At 41.1% G+C, this 23,556-nt stretch overlaps 1 protein-coding gene and 1 long non-coding RNA gene across 4 annotated transcripts; one reads left to right on the plus strand and one right to left on the minus strand.

The window, feature by feature from the left end:
* Positions 1-12: 12 nt before the first annotated feature.
* Positions 13-22,827, plus strand: LOC122879387 (SPARC-related modular calcium-binding protein 1-like). 2 transcript variants are annotated; one of them, XM_044203429.1, is made up of 11 exons: positions 13-1,282; positions 10,307-10,481; positions 11,248-11,481; positions 11,921-11,974; positions 12,346-12,393; positions 12,995-13,063; positions 13,891-14,083; positions 15,127-15,200; positions 15,556-15,649; positions 17,769-18,118; positions 21,781-22,827. In XM_044203429.1, the coding sequence occupies exons 1-10, from the start codon at positions 1,202-1,204 to the stop codon at positions 18,100-18,102; spliced, it is 1,356 nt and encodes a 451-aa protein (XP_044059364.1). In that variant the 5' UTR covers positions 13-1,201; the 3' UTR covers positions 18,103-18,118; positions 21,781-22,827. The 2 variants fall into 2 exon arrangements, with proteins under 2 accessions (XP_044059364.1, XP_044059365.1); XM_044203430.1 differs by having other exon boundaries at positions 17,769-18,103.
* LOC122879389 lies at positions 11,999-17,778 on the minus strand. Of its 2 annotated transcripts, XR_006378700.1 has the most exons (6): positions 17,627-17,778; positions 16,552-16,662; positions 13,893-14,076; positions 12,958-13,088; positions 12,529-12,611; positions 11,999-12,424 (listed from the first exon to the last, which is right to left on the minus strand). It is a non-coding gene; the product is annotated as an uncharacterized LOC122879389 (long non-coding RNA). The 2 variants fall into 2 exon arrangements; XR_006378699.1 differs by having other exon boundaries at positions 12,529-13,088.
* Positions 22,828-23,556: the final 729 nt, after the last annotated feature.

Consider the following 23,556-nt stretch of genomic DNA (forward strand, 5'->3'; position numbering starts at 1 on the left):
AACAATAATCCCATCAAACGTTTGGGTTCACTTTCATATTCAGTTTAAATGTAAAAGGGAAAGCAACAGTCCACAGAATCACTGAAACACACACAAACTGTGGACCTGGTTTTAATGTCATCTCAAATGGCCTCATGGTAATATAGCTAGAAGGTTTGATGTGACCTGTGAAGTGCCGTCCTACCATAACAGGTTGTTTATGAAATGAAATATTACAGAAAACAGTTCTGAAATTTGGAAATTGAAAAGATCCTTCCCTATGAATTGACAGAAGAGTGATTTTATCTTAACTGGGGAATTAATTTAATTGAAACATTGAGACTAAATTGGGTTCGAAGAAACTAAGAAACATGGGCGATGAGAAATGGAGTAGTCTACACTGAGAAGAGTGTGTGTAGAGCAGAACTGTAGGTATATTTAGTTAGTTTTTATTTAATTATTAAAAAAAAAAGTAAAAACATAAGGTCCAGTTAATATACAATACAAATCTGTCAGATTTAAAATGATTATACATGGTCATGGTCCAACACTTTCAGCCGAGTGGGCAACATAACTAAGATTTTCTGGTATAAATAGTGAATTAAGATCATTTGCTTTATGCTCGAACTTTAGAGATTTTGTGAGCTTGAGGAAATAATGGTACATGTAGTTCATTCGCTCTGTAGGCAACTTGTGATGTACCATCTGTCAAAGTTAGTTTACTATAGAGTACAGAAATGTGCTGCTTTTGTAGGCTACCTCTGTTTCAGAGCGTGCAGAAGACACAAAGTTATTTTAAACAAGGGGAAATAAAATGATGTTCGCTGAGATGGACCACTGCGAACGGTAGACCTGTTGGTTTTGTTTGGACCTTATGGATCTTATGGACTGGTTTTAGGCACGACGAACGGAAATGGGCAGTGCCTCCTGAAGAGGAGAGGGTCTGATCTGCGCATGCAGCACCGATACTCCGACTTTAGGCGGGCTGGTGTGCTTGGAGAAGCTCGAGACCACTAAAAAAATAACATGAGCCGCTCGGTGACATCCGCAGAAGTTACGTCGAAGTCGTGACTTGACCCGGTCTTGGTTCAGACCCTTCCTCATCATCACCAACAACTGCAGACTGGCCGCGGCTGCTCCGCGCGCACTGCGGCGCTTTGAAACCTCGGAACGACACGGAGCCAGGGGCGCGCGGCCGCTCCTCTGGGCCGCTGTAGCAGGAATGATGCTCGCGCTCACCTTCACCTGCCGCGCGCTGCTCGTCTTCCTGCTCTCGGAGTCGGTTCAGACCGACAGAACAGCGGTAAGACCTGAACTCTAACTTACTCACTTACTCACTTAAGTAGCCTATTTACTAAACAAATGAGTCTGAAACTTAAGTGGAGCTCATGTCTGCACTGCTCTTCGGGAAGATGCAGTTTGTCTAAAGTCTGTGCAGCCTGGTCAGAGACATGGTGCGTTTGCGGTTTATGCTCACTAATACAAGTTTAGTATACTGAAACTCACACTATACCAGTGTAGTTGATCTACATTTATAACTGAGGCAAAAATCCCCAGTTTATATATATAAATTATATATATAATATTTCTTACAATACAAAAGGCCAGTGGCTGTAAAGGTTATTGGCTTGTAATTAGCTAAATGCTGTGCTTAGAGGAAAATCCCAAAGTGCATGGGCTTAATTGTGTTAGAACAACTTTTAAAACCTGATCGATAGAAACAGTTCTTTTATATATTTTGAGCCTTTAGCTCACCTTATGCTGACGTTATTTAATTTTATTAAGATTTATTTGCCACTGACACAGGCTACTGTACGATTTATTTTGACTCATTCTACTCTTAGTGGGAATATATGTGCTGTATTTTGGATTAACCTTTTTTAAAGCTATTTTTAAAGCTAGGATCTGTTGAAGCTGTGGATCTTTAACTGCACATCTAAAGCTGAAAACATAACAGTTACAGGTCGACTGTATGTAAACCAAGCTGAGTAAAAGAACAAGATAAAGTTTTCCCCAGGACTGCTTCATAAAGTCCAGCATCAAGCCGAATGATTCACACTGAGTGGAAACAAAGCAATCCAAAGTCAGCTTCTTTACACCGAGATCCTTCTCTAACAGCTTAAACCCTCCAGAGGAACGAGGTAAAGAGAATACTTCTCAGCGCTAGCCTACACCTTTCACTTTCACCCAGTCTGCATAACAAAAACAATCCCTCATTTTTAAAAATGAAATTGGCTTACTGTTCAGGGACCATGGCCACTAACGACTGCACCACAGTGGCTCCAAATTGCCAGGTTTGATCAACTTTGGCCTGTAACTGGTTCAGTCAAACTGAACAGACTTGACAACTCAGTAAAACACAAAACCCAGAACCGCTTGGTGGTATTTTGGTTATTCTGGCAACGTAAAAGACAATATTGATTTTCAGGATGAAGATATTAATCTTCATTTTTGATGTAGAAGTTGTCCCTGGTGTGTGTGTGTGTGTGTGTGTGTGTGAGTGAGTGAGTGAGTGTGTGAGTGTGTGTGTGAGTGAGTGAGTGAGTGAGAGAGCTCCCTGGAGGACGACACAGGGTAACACCAGCCAGCAAGACCAAACCATAAACACACACACATTGCTGCCAGGCAAATATTTAACCTGCTACTCAGGGGAAACAGACAGGTGTGTGTGTGAGAAAGTGAAACTCTCATGAAAAAGAGCCACAGTAATCCTATAATATATTTAAACAGTATGCTATACAAATAGCACAGCTGCACTGTGGGTACATGTGGAAATATGATAAAATATAAAATACTGTAAGGTCACTAAAGTCAGAGACACTAAACTCCAATAGAATATCGCAGCAGTAACATAGGTTAATAAAAAATACCTAATGGATATCAGATGTACAGTATAAGAGCAGAAATCTGTGAATATTATGGATTATTATTATGCCAGGTGGAAATATAGCAATAAATGTAATTTCACTGTTTAAGACCACAGATATACAGTGTTCCCTACAGAAAAAAAGGATTAAGGTGGTGTCGCACGCTTTAACCTTACATCACTGTAAATCATTTTCCAAAGCTTATTATAGGCTTCTAGATGAATAATTGTGTTTTTATAGCTTCCAAGCAGCCATCAGTCTCTTTTCATTTCAGTGAGACAGAAATGTCAAGCTTTGAAGTCACTTACCATCGGTAATCCGTCAGATTAACCATCCTGCTACTTTAATTTTGTGTCTTCGTGCAGTTGAGAGCAGGACTTTTTGGGAAAATGTTCCTTAATGGTGCATTTAAGTGCATCTGGGAAGCTCTGACAACTTGAGACTTGAGAGTGAAGTTTGCTGCAACTTTTGCGGTATTGTGGAGAACAATTTTATTCTGCAAGTCCTCCAAACAAAATGACAAAACAGGTCATTTGTAATTGCCTCCCAAAGCAATTAGTGTTTTGTGATCTGGAGCCCCTCGTCCGACCACATTGTTTGCTTGGGCCTTCCAAAACGCAGACTGTTACAAAAACATTCATATGACTGTTTTTTGATCTGCCACCACTATGGTAAAGGTTTCAGCACATTAACAACCTGGTTATGGTTAGAGAAAGATCATGGTCATGGCTGAACAAAACAGATGTTGGTTCCTACTGTTGGTAGGAAACAGGAGGCAAACGGCGCTCTTCCACATGCTTCTGACATCCTCTCTAACAGCTTTTGATCATCATCACACTTCTTCTGACTTTGCTTTGCTGAATATGCACAGCCACGAGAGGTCCTTGTCAGGTAAACAAGGCATTTGAACAATCAACCTTTGGTGTCAGCTGTTTTAGTGAGGACAGTCCATTTTATTGGCTAAGTGAGTTTTGGTTTTTGGCCTTTTGACACTTTTTGAGAGTCAGCTACCAAACTAAATAAAAATAACAAAGCAAGAAATAACGAATCATATTTCTTTACCTTCAATTTTGCTCATTGCTTTTCTTTTGGGTTTTATATTCTCAGCTTCAACTTAACCTTTCTCCATGGGGAAATTTGTCTCGCAGCCAGGTGAAACATAGAACAAAGACTTGAACATAAAACATAATAAATACATACAACATAGTGCGAATATTTAACAAGAAATGCTTAAAAAACCCCAAACAAGCTCACATAAAACAATGCATAACAACAGAACATAAAACCAGCCATCATCATCCCACTCAGTCATTAATGGTTAAAATCGCCATCCTCCCCCACCAACAATAAATGGAGAACTGATCATCAGCTGAGTCATCTGTGCACTCAACAGTTTAAAAGCATGAGACCATTCTGACAACACAGATCAGATGCAGCTTTCCCTCTAGCACCTGAAAGCACCAACAAAGAAGTGTTTTTCAAAACATTCCCTTTTTGTAAAGTTTCTGTCTATATTCTATGCTAAATGGTATCCACCACTGCACTGGGACAGTAAAATATCCAAAACTTTGACAGCATTTGACAACAACCTATCCCCTGAGTGAGCCACTGGCACGCTGTCCAAGCCTGATAGGAGCTATAGTTGTAGTTGTTGAATGATAACAACAAAAAGTTTGGGGTGGCCCTGTGGCTTAGGGGTGACCATGACCCGCGACATCCCTGGGGTGAGTCCGGCTGGGGACCTTTGTTGCATCTCTCTCTTCCTTATTTCCCGTTGTCTCTCTACTGGCACTATCTAAGTAATCATTTTTTTCTTTGCTAAAATGATGAGGTGCTCATACTTTACAATCTAGTACAGTGATGGGTTCATGTTCATTTGGAAATCTGAGGGACAATTTTAGTTTTCAGAAACACCATTTAAAAAAACACGTGGAACAAAGGCTTGCAAGGAGGTAAATTTGACAAAAAACCATGATATTCACTCACTGTCACATCTCAACTAAGTTTCAAGTCTCTGCAAGTTGACTTTCTTACGGTACTTGCATGAACTGGACCCAGTGGCTTTTTTAAGGGTCGGAAATCAATTTGAAAACTGAGCGTAAGCTTTGGAAATGGTCAGCAGTTAATGTAAAGTGCAGGGAATTTGTGGTTAATGGGCTAAAACATACAAAACTACTGGTCTGCTCCGTTTTCAGATGCATATAAAGTGAGCTGCACAGACCCACTCTGTATACCTGCAGGAATATTATAGTCTGATTCTTCACCAGGAGAGTAAATGTGTGTTTGTGTGTCTGTCTCCAATCGCAGCATATGTCCTCAGTGCTGAAGGGTGTGTGAAAGTGATGTTTGTACACACACACACACCTCTGAATCCACTGAGATGTTAAACATGTCATCATCATCCCTCCGTGTGTGTGTGTGTGTGTGTTAATGATCAGTTTAACATGTGCTGCTGGTCAGATTAATGGCAGAGAGAGAGCTGCGTTCACAAGCGAGCGATTCACTCCTCAGTGAGCTCCCGTACGACAGCACAGGCAGTTTGTTCAGACGTTAAATCCTGCCGCTGGGTGTCAACAGGCCTCTCAGCAGCATCAGCGACCCTTTTCCAGGCCAAACATCGTGTTTCTCAAAGCTCTGGAGATGAGTTTTTATGTTTTCCTAAAGCAGCCGGTAGCGGTATCTGGAATGTGAGGCACGAGGAGACAGTGGTGGCTTGTTCTCGCGGTCTCTGCTGCTCGCTCACTTCCCGTCTCCTCTCTCACTCTCTCTCTCACACACGCTCACACACACACACACACACACACACACACACACATGCACACACAGTCATGGCATGGCTGAAGGTTTATAGGCCCAAAAACACTGGTGGGAATTGTTTTAACACAGAGAATATTGTAGTTGCTGTAGTTCTACCTGACAGACAGGAAATCCAGTCCAACACTTTGCACCTGGGCTCCTGGCCCCCACTCCTCCCTTCATCCCCCCATTCCTCTATTCCCTCTAACCTCCCTCTAGTCTTCCTTTTCATTCATTCCACCCAGACTTTCATTCCTTTCTCCATTCTCTCTGCACATCTTTCTTAATTCCTTTAATTTCAATTTCCCTTGAAATTTGTCCTTAAATTTGTTCAATACCTCCTTTCATACATCTGTTCCTCCATTCCTCCCTTCATTCTTCCCTTCACTCCTATTGTCCTTCCTCTATCTCTGTATTTCTCCACCTACCTTTCTTCATCTCCCCTCCTCCTTTTTTAGCATCCTTTCTCCCCGAATTCATCTTCCTCCTTCTATTTTACATTTCTCCATCTGTTCCTCCCTTCTTTCGTATTTTCCTTTCTCTGTTCTTTGATTTCTCCCTCAATTTTAATGCTGCTCCCACTCATTCCTTTTTTACTTCTTTAATCATCCCTCCATTCTTCCCCGATCCTTCTTCAATTCCTTTCATATTCCTCTTTTTCATGGTCTCCCTTCTTTCTTCTCTTCCTCCTTCCATGCCTCCCACCATTTTCAGTTCCATGGCTCCTTCTCATATTTTTAAGAGTCTATTTCTCCCTGAATTCATAATTTCTTCATCTATTCTTCTATTTTCCCCTCGGCTCCATCCACCATTGCTTCCTCTCTTGCTTTCCTCCACCTCTGAGTCCCCATTACTTCCCTCCATTCTGTATTCCTCCATCTCTCCTTTTTTCCATACTTGTTTCCAAACTTAATTCAACTATTCCTTTATTTCTCACCTCCATCCCTTCTTCCATTCCTCCCCTCATTTCCTCTTTCAACTTCTCCCTCTATTCTCTCCTTCATAACTTCCTTCTTCTTCTTTTCCCCTTCCTTTCCACCTTCTCTACTTGTTTTTTCACTTTCTCTCCATTACCGTTTAACATTTATGCCTAAACTCAACGGGACACAACTGATCATTTAATTTCCTTTCACTTGTTTTTTAACCTTTATGTAGCCTGAAAGGTCACGTGACAGGTTTTCATGTTCATGCTGATGCCTTGACAAGTGGAAACTTACATTTTTAGTAGTCTGAAAATTCTTAACTGTGTCAGCTGTTTGTTGAGTTGGAGCTGCACCCATGTGGTTCAGGGAGGGTTTGGGCAGAAATTATTTTGTGCTTTGCTTGGACTGGCTGCACTTTCCAGACTTTAGTAAAGCTATACTTTTCATGAGCTGTTTCTGTTTCCCTCCCCTAATCTTTCTCCTCCTCCTTCCATCACCTCCTTTATTTCACATCATCTTTCCAAAAAGGCATACTTTCACTTTCAAATGGTTGTTTTTTTTCCAGATTTGTGACAGGTTTGGTTTTATAGTTTCAGAGAGGAAGGCAAGCAGTGCCAGAAAGCATTTGAGGTTAAGAGAAAGTGTCAGGCAGATTTAATTTTAAACTTCTCTTTATTGATGTTGTGTTGAAAATGTATCAGTAAAATAACCTCTTGTTGGTTGGGAATCATCAAAAGGAAATCTCATCAGTATGGTCATAAAGTTAAATCAAAATACCCTACAGTTGAGCATATAGTTGAGTTGTATGTATAAATGTTCTTTCCTGCATTTATATCATCTAGCAAATAACAAATTATGATGAAATTGATCATCATGCCTTCCATAATAATGGCAGTATACAAAAAAAGGCTATGTACATTGCTGCATTATTAATGCAGTCTATTTTCCAACCAATAATGACAAAGTACAAATAAAACAAACAAAAACCCAAAAGAAATATCCACATGCTGCCGGTTTTTAAGAAAGTCTTTTGTAGTTCAGAGTTCCCCTGCCCAGCACAGGATTCATCAGCACTGTTAGACACACACGCGTGTCTCAGCGCTCGGATAGTGTGTGTGTGTGTGTGTGTGTGGCGGATGGACAAAGAGGCACTGATGAAGAGTGAGTGTGTGTGTGTGTGTGTGTTTGTGCGCTGAATGTGTGCTACCTTGCATGTTTCGGGGGTTTTCAGTAGGTCTGTGTGGCAGTGTGATCCTGAGCTGAGAGTGTGTTGTCAGGCACCTGGAGGAGCATGTGGGAGTAATTTAGATCATCATGCTCACCAGACTCGCTTCTACTCTCCATGTTTGTTCTCCTCTGCTCTCCTTCTTTCCTCTTTTTCTTTGTTTCTTCTCCTCTTCTCTCCTCTACTCTTCTTGTTTCCTCTCCCCACCTCTCCTCTCTTCTCCTTATTTCTTCTCCTCTCCTCTTCTTTGTTCCTCTCTCTCCTCTCCTTTAAAGGCAGAATAAGTCGGCCCCTCCTCCCCAGCTCAGAGCGAGAGAGTCTTGCTTACCCTGACCTATCTCCACACTTCGTTGTAGCGCTGTGCCAGCGCTGGAGATACATCCATGACAGCCCGAAGACAGAGGAGAGGGACGGAGACAGCGATGTAAGCTGCTCTCTACATCACGAGTCCCGACCTCACACTCTGCGCGCTGTTATTGGCTGGAGGCCACACACCACTGCCCAAAGGTTGACGGCCAGAAACATCCCGAACACAGCAAACTAATAAGAAACTAAGAAAATACAGGCAGAGGGCAGCGTCTCTGCAGATACAGACACCGCCACACACTTTTAGTGGGTTATAAGAGATGATTGAGAGGGATTATTTTTGTATGAGTCTGTATGTTTTTTTAGGAAAATCCTACTTATTCTGCCTTTAAATGCTTCAGGCACAACTTATTTGTTAATTACTCTCAAGGCGTGCAGCATTTTAAACACCTGTATAGCATTCTAAATATATATGTATATGTGTGCATATATACACACACACAAGAACAGAGCCACCCAGGCTGAGACTGAACAGTAGTGGAAGAACATATGGGAGAAGGAGGCATCACATAACACCAATGCTCAGTGGCTAGTGGATCTAAGAATAGACCACAGCAATCTCCCAGAACAGGATCCAGTCACCATTACAGTGGCAGACATCCAAGAAAGAGTGCCAGGTATGCAGAGCTGGACAGCACCAGGCCCTGACAGGATCCACACCTACTGGCTGAAGAAACCAACTGCACTCCATGAACGCCTGGCGGCACAAATGAGCTAGCTGCTGATGGATGGGACCCACCCTGAATGATTAACCCAAGGACGGAGAGTCCTGATCATGAAGGACCTGGAAGGGACAGGGAGAACATTTTTTAAGAGGAGACGCAAGTCAGAAGGAACATTTGATTTGTGCATTAACAATCAAAGAGGAATGCATGGTGGAAACTTAGTCACCATTGTAGAGTTTGACTTTGTGGAAGATTTCTTACACAGTTACAGATTAAATGATACTGGATATAATACAGGTCATGAGGAGTATTTTGATAAATGAGGAGTAGTTTGATCAATCTTTTACGCTAAATTTAAGCTCTTTAGGTGAGTTTTGGTGAGTTAATATAATTTGAAGGATTTGGGCCGAAGGTCTCATTGTTGCTTCTGGCCAGACAGAAGCAAAAGGGTTTTTTTGTAAGCAAAATATTTTCCTCCCTGGCCTTTCTGAGCCTCCATAGCTGAATGTGTGTTTCTACACAGTTTATTTAGTAGTGGTGATATCCAATAAAATGCAGTGTAGAGGCTGGTAGAGACTAGTAGTCCGCTGAACTCTATTCTTCCTCACTTATGGCGATGTTAGACTTTGTGTTGGAAGCAATTTACTGAATCTTAAAATATTATTAAATTCGTCAGCTCATAAAAGAGGAAATACAGCGTACAATATAAAAAGCGGTTGGCTAAGTATGAGGGTACATAAACCTTTGGTTTCCATTGGCTGGTTAGAGGTTTTCATATTATTTCAAAATATTTTGCTGTCAGTGACTCATTTTACATTTGTGCAAAAGCTCCTATTTAGCTTGAAAAAACGTCCCTGTGCCTGTGTAGAAGTCTTCCTGTCAGGCACAAAGCCATTCACCCTCCTCCTCCTCCTCCTCCTCCTCTCCTCCTCTCACAGTTCCTGACAGCACAGACAGAGATGGAGACATGGCATCTCTCCACACGGAAGATGCTGCCATCCTCACCTCAATTAGTGCACTCACTGTGCTTAGCCATCCTGAAATGTTTTCATGTTTCAGATGTGTTGACTGTTGTGACACTCGCTTTCTCACCCTCTTTCATTCTGCCTCTTTCCTTGTTCTCTTCCTCTCTCCCTCATTCCAGTTTTTCCAGCCTGACACACTAGCAGCCCATTTATTCTTCACAGCCAGCCAGCCATGCAGAGGCTATAAAATGCCTATTACTGTATCTCTTCTTTCCACCTGCAGTGTTTTGGACAGTTTTATTAGTGCACAGCCACACTCAGCTGTCAGAAAACAGTCGCACGTTTTGACTGATACACTTCTGTCTGTTGTGGTGGGTGGAAGAGTAGTACAGGAGGGAGGAAACATGGACGCCATGTAGAGTTTGCTCTATACAATGGCACACATACAATGGTGTTTCCATTGGCTGATTAGAGGTTTTAATGGAGTTATTCCAAAATATATTTTTGTGTGTTTTTGTAGCCTTTTCTGATCGCAGAGAACATGTGGCCTCGCGGTTGTGTCCTGGACTGCCAGAGGGGGCGCCACAGAGCTGTGTGCGGTAGCAACGGCAGGTTGTATAAATCGCTGTGTGCCTTCCAGCGGGCACAGTGCATCAACACACAGCTCCGCCTCGCTCCACGAACACACTGCTCAGGTACACACATTTACAGCTACATCACCACCACCTGTTGATTATGTTTCCTATGTTGCTCATATGTTGACTGACTGCAGTTCCCTGAAGGCAATGTTGTTGTATTACTTGAGTTATCCTTTTTTTTTAAGCATATAACAATATACTGTATATACTGTATCATGCATGCAAAAATAGACACAATATACAGTATAAGGACACTGTTTTAGTAGGGTGAAACACAACAAAGCTGTAAATAAAACTGCTGTAACTTATTTCCATAGTGATCCGGCCCATAATAACAACACGAGATTTAAAGAGTAACTACACCCAGACATAAAGGTTTGCTTGCATAGACATCTAGTGGTTGCAACATGCTCTGTGCACACCTTGCACTTCACAATGCACCGTAGTGCAGCGCTACATCACTGCTGATACAAAAGACCACACCAGTGTGGTCAGAAATCCGACAGACTTGAAACTTTCAACCCACAGAGGTCAATGCAGCTTTTCCTACATATAAGATTTTGTGTATAGTTGCTCTTTAAATGGAAATACTTAATTTTGATTCATGAGTTTCCCCCCATTTCATTATATTATGATCTTCTTCTGGTTAAACTGAGTCAGTCAATTGAACTACTCTACTAAGAAAGAACAATGACTGCTTCTTACTGTGGCGAGTTCAGCAGAATGACTGTATGTTTACAGTCAACAGCATTCACACTTTCCACACTCCCCATCAGTGGGAGCTCATGTGGATACTAATGTCTTGAATTCCCTTTTGTTTTAGATTCAAATCAGTCCAAATGCCAGCTGGCCCGGGCTCTGGCCCTGGAGGCCAGCACCCACAACAGCGGTGGTCATGTTAGCCCAGCTTCTGCCATCTTTGTGCCAGACTGCCATCTGGATGGTCACTTCCTGCCAGTGCAGTGCCACAATCAGACCGGATACTGCTGGTGCTCCACACCCGACGGCAAACCTGTCAGCGGTACCTCAGTCCTCCATCTGATCCCCAACTGCACTGGTCAGATATACTTTTTTTTCCAGAGTTATTAAAATGGGTGACAAATTAAAGGAAAAACTACCATTGTCATAGATTCTCTAAGTGTCTGTGGAACTTTACTGGAGGGATAAACACCATTCTTCCTGTGGAGAGTGCTGCCTTACACCTAGCTCCAAAATCTTTAATAGGCTAGTTGGGTATAGATCTGGTAACTGAAGGCCATAGCGTATGATTTTTATACTCATCAAACCATTCAGGGGGCCCTCATGCCCTGTATGGAAGCATCTGCATTTGTAATGTTTTTCCACACATTTTTTCCCTTTAATTTGCCCTGCTGCTGTTCAGGAAGATCTTGGACAAATATTTGAGGCCACAATTCTGTTGCTTGGATTAAATCTGCATGGAATTTTGTGTATTTTCCACACTGAGGTGCTCTGTTTCAATATATTATCCCAAACAGATCACATCACCAGGTTGGCTCAGACCACTGATGCAGATTCAGCTCCAATCAAAGGTGAGAAAGACGTTTTACTCCAAATTCACAAAGGCAGCATTGCTCCCTGCATTCATTATGACAATACTTTTATTCTTCATATTCTCTACTTGAATATATGTGCTATACATTCACAGAAAAATTTGCTCCGTATGTTTGTCATTTTTAGTTTTTTCTGGCTTTTCCTGGCATGACACTGGTTGTTTCTCTGCCAGACACACCTGCAGGAACTTGAACATTCACAAACCACTCCACATGTCAAGACTCCAAAAATGTCCCCCTCTCTGTCCAATCTTTCCTCTGTTCTCTGATTCTTCACACGTTTTCCCCCTCCGTCACGACTATTTCCTCCCTCATTCGTGGTACTTTCACTCTCTTTTCTTATGTTCCAGATGAAGTTGGTGAACCTGGGCCTACACTGGACCCCAGAAAACCTTCAGGTGACAAACCGAACCGTCTCCAATAAGGATCCTGTGATGTACACATAATAGGCATAAAACAGTTACCATGACTCACATGTAAAAATCACCATACCGTACCAGCAGTGAATATAACTAAGTTTTTTGTCCACTTACCAATATACCGATGAGGTTTATCCAAGCTATTCCAGACACTTAGTACTATTGATCAAATACTCCAGGTTGTACTTCTGCATTCACTGATTTATTAAAACAGAATAAAGAACAGTAGGTTAAGGTTTGTCTCCTGTCAGACAGACTTGCTGAGTAGACAAACTCAACAGCCAAAGCAAATACTTGCCAAGCCAATTCCCTACTCGAAATGTACTGCACATTTTGCTGCCTCTTAATGTCTGTTTTTTTTCTCCTTTAAATTTCCGAGGGGATCTTAAAGCAGCTAAAATTGATATTTTTATCATAACAATGTATCAAATGACAAAATGAAAACAATATGACAATGTGAAAGGGGTCGCTCGTAGTGATGAACCTACAGAGAATCTGCAGCTCCCCTCAGCAGAACGTGTAAAACATCACATTACGGCTCACATTAAAGACTTTTTGACAGTAAGATTCTCTTGTCCAGAGCTGACAGCTCCTCCGTTCTGGGTGACCATCCTGATGAACGGAAACCGCTCGGGCAGACGTCCCACCGGTAAGAGTCAGTGTGCCTGCTGCTTCTGTTAACAAGTGTGAGGGGATGGACTAATTCATAAGGTCTACAAATATAATATGATGACTAGAAAATCATTTTTCAAAACATTCATATATGTCTTCAAATGCCACCAGATTTTCTTCACTGTTACACAAAGTGAACATGAAGTAAAACTTAAATAGCAGTCAAACATTTACATTTTGGAAAACAATCTTACATACATATACATTTAAAAATGTGTAAATACACGGTTGTTGTTATTGTAGCATTATTTCTATATGTGAGTGTGTGACAGTATTGGCCAGTTTGTAAATGAGTTGCTATGCTTATACACTCAGTGTCCACGTTTTAAGGTACACTTGTACAGTCTAATGTAATCCAATACAACAGCTCTGCCATAACGTCTACATCTCTCATTACGATGCTCATAATGTTCAGTTTTTGCTGACATTGTACCTGTACATGTTTTTGTACTGAGGTCATAGTGGTGTTGTTGTACTGAACTACATTCTATTCAGTGTTATTTTTATATTCTGCCCCCCTCAGGTATGTAAACAGGGAGGACAAAAAACTAGAAAACACCACTCAATACAATGCAGTCCAGTGCAACACCACCTTTAACTATGACCTCAACAATAAAGAAAAATGAGAAAAATCCTCCTGAGGATTAGTTAAAGGGACAAAACTATCAAAAGCTGAATTAGATTTAGGTTAGGATAAAGATTTTAAATAAAGAGTAAGTGTATTGTCAGTAAAATTCCTCACAAATATACTGTAGTAACATTGTGTGTGTGTGTGTGTGTGTGTGTGTGTGTGTGTGTGTACAGACAGTCCTCGGACGTGTGAGCGTGAGCGAGCGTCGCTGCTCTCTCAGATGCGTTCAGCCAGGCAGGAAGAGCGTTTCATCCCAGAATGCACTGCAGATGGCCGCTACAGCCCCGTGCAGTGTCACACTGCTACAGGTTACTGTTGGTGTGTCCGGGTAGAGAGCGGCAGGCCCCGCCCAGGCACCTCTGCAAGGTAATCAGTCAGTCAGTCAGTCAGTTAGTTCTATAGTTCTCAATTGATTTGTAAACACACTTTTTCCCTCTCCTTTTCCTTTACATTTTCTCTTTCCTTCTTTTTCTTTATTCCCCTCTCCTCTCCTCACTGGATACGACTGGTTTATATACTGTAGGCACAGATATAACTATGCACTGACACACGTGCATTTCAACTTGATCATCCAATTTTACACCAATTACTGTCTCTGTTCCCTTGGTGGGTTTCCCTTAAAGGAAACGCACAGAACAAATCAGAATAAACTGTGGTTGGACGGTTCTGTTCTCGAGAGGTTTTATCAGTGTTGCTGATGCTCTGCTGCTCACAAACTCCTGAGAGGAAAGTGATGTTTTCATGTGATGGTTTTCTTTGGTTCACTGGTGTGAGGAAAACTCCCTGAGGCCTAATAATGTTTTTTTTTTTTATTCTTCCTACTGACAAGCAGCATATACGCTATCTCTGGTTGTATTTAATTAGAAAGCATTTAATTTCATCATGCTATTTACCAGGGAAAGAAATTCAATTTTGACCAATTAAATGATACATTTATTTTGCCTCATGACAGATAAACACAAAATTAGAATTTTGTCTATTTGCCGTTTTCAGAAATACACATCTAGAAATCAGATGCATTTCTCCACCTATGGGTGCCCACAGGAGAAGTTGATGATTAGGTACGGCTAGCTAAACCTAACACAGTCTAGACCTGTGATAATCATACCTCCATGAAGGTTAGAATGTTTCTGTTTTAAAGAGGTGTTCATTTAACTTTATGGTTATTTTGGAGGCTGTAGTTTGCTGTTGAGGTGCTTCTAATATTTACTCTACCTCCGTTGTTATAAATGGGGTGGTAAACAATTAGAAGCACCTTTCAGTATAACGCAATACAAGGTATGATACAGTATTTCCTCACCTGGTTTTTAAATTTGAATACTGGCGCTTTAAAAGCTGGGATATTTGTAAAAGAAAAGGTGTACTGTTGATTAATTGACAGTTTAGTCGCTCTTTCTGTCACTTTGCAGGAATCGCATCCCAGCCTGCACTGGGGCAGAGGAGGCACCAACAGACAGGAAGTACAGGGGAAAACCTCTGCCAGGTAAATATGAGAGTTTCTGTTACATGCTCAGAAAAACAGTTGTATGATTGAACATTTCTATCACTAAAATTGCAAGAATTCTGTAAAATGTTTCAGAAATGTTTCCTTGTCAGCACAGAAAATCATCTGAGGCAGTTTACAGGAATGTTAACGCCTCATCCTGTTTAATTCATTTCTAATTTGTAAAACAGGGAGTTTGTTGTTTGTCCCCACTCCTGAGGGAGGTGATAGAAACCGAGCAGCAAACATGCAATCATCTCACTCAAGAGCACTTCGGCAGGGTAGACTGTTGTCATGTGGAGTGGCCACAGAAGTCTCTGTCGTCTAGAGTGACAGTCTTCTTCTGTTCCCCCAGGGTGTCCCGGAGCTCGTAAGAAGCAGTTCCTGCAGAGTCTGGTTAGAGCTCTGCAGCTGGAAGCAGAGCATGCTGGAAGTCTGAGTCCCTACCAGTAAGTCTACTGTACATCACAGCAGGTGTAGTGCTCAATGTAGTAGTGATTAATGATCTCCTGTGGGTGACCTTTGACATGTGCAATTTGAAAATAAAAATCTAGTTTGGCTTTACATGACAAAAAAAATACATAAACATAATAAAAAAATAAGTAGATATGGAAAGAAATTAGCCGAAATGTGTGAACTTTGTTATACTCAGTTTCTGATCACACTTTGATTAACGTAAGCAGATCAGGGGATATACCTGACTTGTTGAGGAAAGCTCTGCAATAAAGGTAGTAAAGAGTAGTAAAGAGTAAACATGTTTTGGTGAATATTTAATATTTCTCACTAAACGTAATTGTATTCATGTCTAAGGCCTGGGAAACATGTTAAATGTATTTTCTACCTCATAAAACATTTCCAAAGTCATTGTTTAGAATTTTTAGAATCTGCATCTTTGACGTCATCCTCTTCTCCTCTATTATTGTCACCTTGTTCATTTTATAGCACATTACTGCCACCAATATCGTGTATCGTGTCAGCCCTGTACTTATGTACATGCTCGTGAAACATGACATACTGTACAAACATAAGGCTCATCTAAACTTTACTCCGCAGCATCACTGGTGGTCAAACACTCCACGGGCTAAAATGCAGGAGCCAAATTATACTAATCTTCTTTCTTGGATGTGTAACCTGCCACATGTTGGACTTCAGTGGATGCATAGCTTTCCTCTGATATGTTGCAGTGCTGAGATGCTGCTCAGAATGCCAAATGAAAACCTATTTCACACTTCAGTGAACGACATGGACCTGATTAACTGGTGGAAACTGTTGGAAGAACAGACCAACTCCATCTATTTCCCTGTTCTGTGTTTCTCTTTGCCAATCAATGCTTCATTCTTTCAGTACTTACCTCATTCGCTCCATCTGTTTCACTCAGTTCATTGACATCCCTCTTTTTGGTCCCTCTTCTCATTTTCACCAATCTGTGTCTCATCCTCCACCCTCTTCTTGCTGATCTTCTCTGAAACAGAAAATTGAAGCTGTGGTTTTTGCTTGTTGTTTAAGTGATAAGGAACCCAGGAGCCATCTGGTGATTTTGTTTTTCAGCAGGCTGCCATGTCCTGGTGAAATTTGATATTTATCGAATTCTGCAGGAATACTGTGAATAGAAGTGGCGGGTTATATTTGGTCGAGGTGCGAAAACTCAGGAACACTTTGTCAAGAGCCACAGAAATCTGATTACAGGTGTCTGAAGATGCCAGCTGCTCGTCCCGTCAGTGACACCTGCTGCGGCGTAAACAATAATCTCCCTTAAACTGCTGACTTGAAATCCGGATGTTTAGGTTTTTATTGATTTTGATACAACCCTCTCAGTTTATGAAGACTTTCATTACAAAAGCTAACACTACTGGAGTACTAAAACTTTTTTGTTTTGTACATGTGTGAAGAAAGTTTTAGTTTTGATGGTTTAATAAAGCTTGTGTGTTTTAAGAAGGGAGTTGAAACTGTACAATACATCTAAACCAAAAACTTGAACATTTTAAATGAGAGCAAACATCAAAGTTACATAATGAACAATTTACACCTGACTGAAATTCAGTGTTTCTGTTTGAAAGTCAGTTTCATCTGTGATCACACTACATCACTGATGGGTGTGGTCACAAGTGTGCTTTGTTGCAATTGTAACAACACCAAAAGGTGATACCATAGTGTACTGACACACCCTGGAGTACACACGTACATCACTACGGATAAATTAGAAGTAAAAATCGCTCTTGGACACCAGAAGCAAGGTTTTCAGAGGGTTTTAAGTTACTCATTAAAAATGATTTCACTTCACTTCCTCAGGTTCTCTGAGCTTGAACTTTCTAAACTTTATAATTTTTATTGTAAATCATAAACCCACAAAACTGTTTAAAACACCTTGTCACATTTAATTAAAGTGATTCGCCAGCCAAGATCTCTTTATTCAGTAAGTCACTCACCCCCTCCAGTCTTGAATGGTGGCTCAAAAAGTTTGTAGTTTTTTCCTTCAGAGGCAGCGGACTGTGTGATCAGCTTGGATTCATGCATTCAATTTTTAAACTGGTATCACCTCATGGGTTTTGTCCCGTCTCTTTCCACCAGGGCCTCGAACACACCTCCCTCCAGTTCTCCCTTTCCATCTTTCAACGCTCCAACCTCTGCCACACCTTCCTCCTCGACTCTGGACGTTGCCTCTACTGCTGCTCTGGAGGCTGCAGAGTCCTCCAGGCCAGAGGTGGTGCTGCGGTGGCACTTCAGTCAGCTGGACGAGGACTCCAGTGGGGTGCTAAGCGAACTCGAGGCTCGACCCCTTCGTCAGTTCCTGCGACGGAGGCTGAAGCCCCGACGGTGCGCCAAGAAGTTTGCGCAGTACTGTGACAGGGACGGAGACCGAGGCCTGACGCTGGAGGAGCTGAGGGTTTGCCTGGGCCTCTGAGGTGGGTCACAGCCAGGTGTGTGTCTCAAATGACATTATTTCATAAATATCCCTCTTTTTAAATCACATTTTTCACTTGAAATTTTGCTTTAGGCTTATTTCAAAGTCCTTTTTTCCCACTGCATGTCATGTATCAGTAGCCGACCTGCAATCAAATACATGATTGTGTTTATGTACCTGTGTTTCCTACTGTGAAGTTCTAATTTTACAATGTTTTCTCATTTAATAATGATCAAAACGGTATCCTTTCCTCAACAAACAAGTCATAGCTACACATCGTAACCACAGTTTAACACTAACTAACTAGCAACATTGCAGGCAATAATCTTTATATAATCAAAGTTTAAACTTAAGCCAAGACACAATACAATAAAAGGTGGCAGGTTGGCCAGTTTTCTTCTGTATCAGAAAACTGTGTTGATCCCAGTGGTGTAGTCTAGCAGAAAGTAGTGTGCATGCAGTGCATGCACCACCTGTTCTGAGCCAATCAACCAATTAACCTGATTCAGAATAGGTGCACCAGCTGGCATAACTCCGCCTCCAGCTGGTGCTCAGAGGAAACCTGCTGCTTTAGAAAACTCATTTATGTTTCAATCAGCCAATTTGAAAAGGTTCCTGTACATATTGAACATGGTGATAAACTAATTAGTGGCATCTGAGGTTGGTCATGTGTCCTGCTTTACTTTAGAAACAATGACTAAGAAACAGACTTGACATTATTGATTAATTCAAATTCTAGTGACATGTCCACTTTTCTGTTTTTGAATTTGTATTTATTTTGTCAGTAGAACAGAAGTTTCAAATCACTGCAACAAAGTTACTTATCAATTACCCAAAATCAAAGCTTTTAATTTTAATTTGCAGCTCCGTCCCTGGTTTGGCTTTTAAATTCAGGATTTTCTCCTCTCTTTATTATACACAACTTTACTGCGTTGGTTCGTCTCACCGCTCTCAGAGTCGTTTTTTGCCGCAACAGGCTGTTGTTTTTAGAGAAAAAGCTGTAAAAACCCCACTGTACTCTGCCTGCTCAGCAGCAAACAGCAGACAGACACAGTCAGAGAGCAGCTGGTGAACACAGTGGAGTGTTTAGCAGCTAAAGAGACAGATGTTTCCCTCAGGAGGTGGTGGAGACCAACAACAGAGCTAAAAGAGAGGGAATTTTGGACTTACATTCATCGGGTGACACAAACACGACTCCAAATGAATGATCATGTTGCTCCATATCTGCTGGATGTGTAAATAAGCAGTTGTTTGCTAACAAGTTCGCCATATCAACTTAAAAGGTTACAATTACAACATTACAATTCAAAATTTAAGTATTTACTGTTGGCACCAAAATGTACTTAAAGTCAGAAGTAAAGGTTTTCTGTATAAAGAATGGCCCATGTCAGTAATATTTTTATTTTGTTAAATCATTATTTCTGATGCATTTATATGTAAGCATGATTTTAATGTTGTAGTTACCCGAGGTGGAGGAAAGTTTAACTGCTTTGTGGGAATGACTCATGAGGAAAGTGGTCAGTATGTCTAGTATATTCACAGATAGATAAACTAATAAATTAATTCATTTATATATAGTATCTCCAAGTCTGTTCTCCAAAAACTCAGCATTATCTACTACTGATACTCCTCGATTCAACTACTTCCTGATTTGTTTGTTAATAACTACACAACATTTTGTGTTCCTTATTGTGAAAGTGATCATAAAGCTGTAAAAATCAATGTAGTTGAGAAAAACTGTTGAATTGTTGGAATAGTAGTAAAAAGTCAAATGAAAATACTCAGGTAAAGCACAAGTACCTCAAAATTGTATTAGAGTAAATGTACTTAGTTACTTTCTACCACTGGCTGTTTAAGGTGTCACCTTGCACAGTGTGACTGAGTTCAGCCCTGCAGCTCCGAGTGTCAGGGTGTGGACAAAGCTATCCCTCTCTGCATCACAGTGTTACCGTGGCACCTCATTGGTCCTCTGGCTGAGATAAAAGCGTCTTTTTCTTCCCTCCAGGTTGTTGCTCCTGTTGATCCCAGGAGAGCCGAGCGTTTTGGGCCAGCTGCCAGACAAATTACGCCCACCAATGTCTGAGTGTTTATGTACCTTAATGAAATCAAAACAAACGCGGGCAGCGGTAAAATGGCCTGCTTGTCAGTGAGCTATCGGTCACAATTCGACCGTGACAGCAGCTCACTAATCAGGCAGCTGCAGACAGCTAGCAGAGTGTGTGTGTGTCTTTATGTGTGGGTCTATGAGTTGCATCAACAGGGGAGGCAGGCTGTTATTATGAGTGTGTGGGGGTCACTAGCTCACTATTCAACCTGCCTCGGACAAAGAGTCTTTCTACATGAATATTTATGGAATTTCTGTTGACATATACACAACAATATATCTGGTCATACAGAGAACTTATAGTGCCTTATTATACAGACCATTGACCTGCATGGAAAAACTTTATTATACAGTGTACTATGTGGTACAGTGGAGACATGAAGGAAAGATGACAGAGAACATTAGCAGTTTATGTGCATACTTATGTGAACATAATGTAGGACATTTTTAATTCTTTTGGATTTAAATTCAATAAAGGACTCTTCAACAAACTGAAACATTCACATTTTAGTTTCCAAGACTTCTGTGTCATGGTAATCAAAACGCAAATATCATTTTAAAATTAAAAAGTAATTCAAAATTAAAAGAATTGTTTTTAAATTAAGCCATGCAGTATTTAATGAAATCGTTCATTGTCACTAGCTTGTAAAGTAATGAGGAGTGAGAACAGGTGTCTTCACACAGCGGGTTTCTGTAGATGGGCATCAGGCGGACACTGAAGGTAACACTGATGGTAAATGTCCTCTGCGAAACTATATATACCGATCCAAAGTATTTTGGGTAGACACCTGATGGACACCATTGCTGTTTTTAGGTATTGTGTAAACCGTGGCTCTGGCCATCATGTAGTACTTATGCAGTACATACGTAGTACATGTAGCACTTGAAAGAACAAGTTAGTAAATTGGCCTTGAGTTAAGATCTACTATTTTCAAGGTCAAGAATGATCTGTCAAATTGACACTGTTCATGGCACAGTTATTGTCCAAGATTTGCACAGTTTGCCAGAAACTGCCAGTTTCATTGCAAATTATTGGCATATAGTCTTTCTAATCTTTACAGTACAAGATGGATTCAAATGCATTTCTGTCCAGTGGCAACCTGTAGAAGATTGGTTAAATTAAATTAGGTTAAATGAAGTTCAGCGCAGAGGAGGAAGAAGGGAGATAAGACTTGCTGTAAAAATTCTGAAGAGGGAAAGTCAGTGAGAGGATGTGCAGGGAGAGACTCGTCCAGGCGAGCAGGGATTTGAATGTGGCAGATTGAAAGGAAAAGGGGAAGACAGATAGGAAGGACAAGAGGGGTGAGGAGCTGCTGATAATTCAGTGATTACGGGAAACGGCAAAGTGGAGGGCTTGGGGCGGTATGGCATTAAACTAACACGTGTCTGGGAAAGATAGCAGTGACCTCCGGTGGTGACGAAGCTGCCACCACCCAGCAGACTGACGTTCACTGTTTGAAGAGGATCTGCTGAGCTGGAGTAAATGGGACTGTAGTTTGGATTTATTTCTCCTTGTCCGGTTTTAATGTATTTATTTTCTCTCCATTAATTTTCTCTCTCTTTCTTTGCCACAGAGAGCAACAAGACAGATCACCCGATGCCAAAGGCCAACTCTCCTTTCAAGGTTCTATTTATTCATCCATAAAATCATGGAACTTTCATTGCTCACATCCTTTTCATCCAACACTGATTAAAAGACAAAACAAACATAAATGCCTTCTAATGTCCTCACTGTCATTGTGGCCAGCCTCCCGGCTCTTCAGGATACATTATTTATCCTCTTCTTCTCAGTTTTGCCGCTATTCCCAGCCTCCACAGGCTGCAGTAGTTCCACATAACAGACATTAAACACATTTTGAAATGAACATCGAATGACCTAAGCTTCCTCTGGCAGTATAAATGTTTTTTAGGCATGACTTTGCAAAGACATGCTCCCTCCAAGTCAACTGTCCTTTTGTTTTTGCAAGAATCAACTATCATCTCTTATGTCTTCCTGCCACTGATGCGTCCTTCTTCCCTGACTTGCCATTTCCTTCACTTTCCTTCATTTACAGGGCTGTCTCTGAATCCTTTCCTTTAATTGTACCTTCTTTCCTTTAGTCTCTGCTCCCTGTCTTTTCCTCTTGCTCATGATTCCTCCTTCCATTGTCTTCACCCTGTTTTCCTGACATCTACTTCCTTGCATCTTTTTGTATAATCCCTTCGGCCTTCCCTTAACTCTTTTGTCCTAGGTCCTTTCCTTCTTTCCTTTGATTCCTACCTCCTTCTCTAGCCTACTTCTTTTGTTCCATCACTCCTTCAGTTTTTTCTGTTCTCCTTTCCTTAATCTCTATCTCTACAGACATACTTTGCCTCCCCATATTTTATATACATATTGCCAATGTATTGATGTAACATATTTTGATACACATTTTGATCATGGTTAATTCATAATGTTTTATACATTGTATTTTAGACAACATATCAGTCTGCACCACTTTCTAAAACACTAAATTGTTTGCTGATTGATTGTGACTTTGCCATGAAACACAACTTTGATGAACGTCCAAGTAGTTTCCAGTTTTTGATGCGATTCCCTGATGTTTGTAAATGTGATTTCAATAAAATGATGTTGTCATCTACTTTTCATTCATTTCTGCAGTGATTCTGCGAACATTGTTTGCCAGTTATAATCAGTGGATGTGAATGAAGTCGCCCTGTCATTCGTTTGGTCTCACAGGAAGGCTGCGGGTTGCCACAGCAACAGCTGCCCTAATTGTCGCCTCACAATAAACCAATCACCAAATAAACAGGAAACAATAGAGGAACAGCAGGTCTCATAACAGTCAAGTAAACATTATTTCCCAGGGTGCATTAGCTCCTGTCCAAGTTCATCACTGTGGCTAAATGTGATTGGACGGGACATTAACGAGACATTGTGGCTTCCTAACAGCAGCAGGACTGAGCCATGTGTCCAGTGGGATTTCTCCTCCTCTGTGGTGTCCAGACTGAGCCTGAAGGGCTAACATGACAAGGTGACCTAACAGGCTGCAGGGGATTGTGTGTTTACTATCAGGGGGCCCTAACGATACTGTCTTCTGTCAAAAAGCTACAATGACACCCTGAGGATAACTGTGAAGATGGCAGAAACAGCGATTTGTCACCGTAATGACCATCTGCTTATCTAGACTATAACTAGACCAGTGCGTGATGTTTTAATGGGAACCAAAGAGACGAAACGCTGGCGAGTCCTGTTTTTGTGGACAGAACGCTCATTTACTGATGTTTGTGTTTTCTTTTAATTGTTTCATTTGTCACTTGATGTGAGCACAATGACCGCACTCGATATCAGTCTAGCAAATAAGGCCAAT

The sequence above is a fragment of the Siniperca chuatsi genome, linkage group LG7, assembly GCF_020085105.1.
Source record: "Siniperca chuatsi isolate FFG_IHB_CAS linkage group LG7, ASM2008510v1, whole genome shotgun sequence".
Lineage (NCBI taxonomy): Eukaryota > Metazoa > Chordata > Actinopteri > Centrarchiformes > Sinipercidae > Siniperca > Siniperca chuatsi.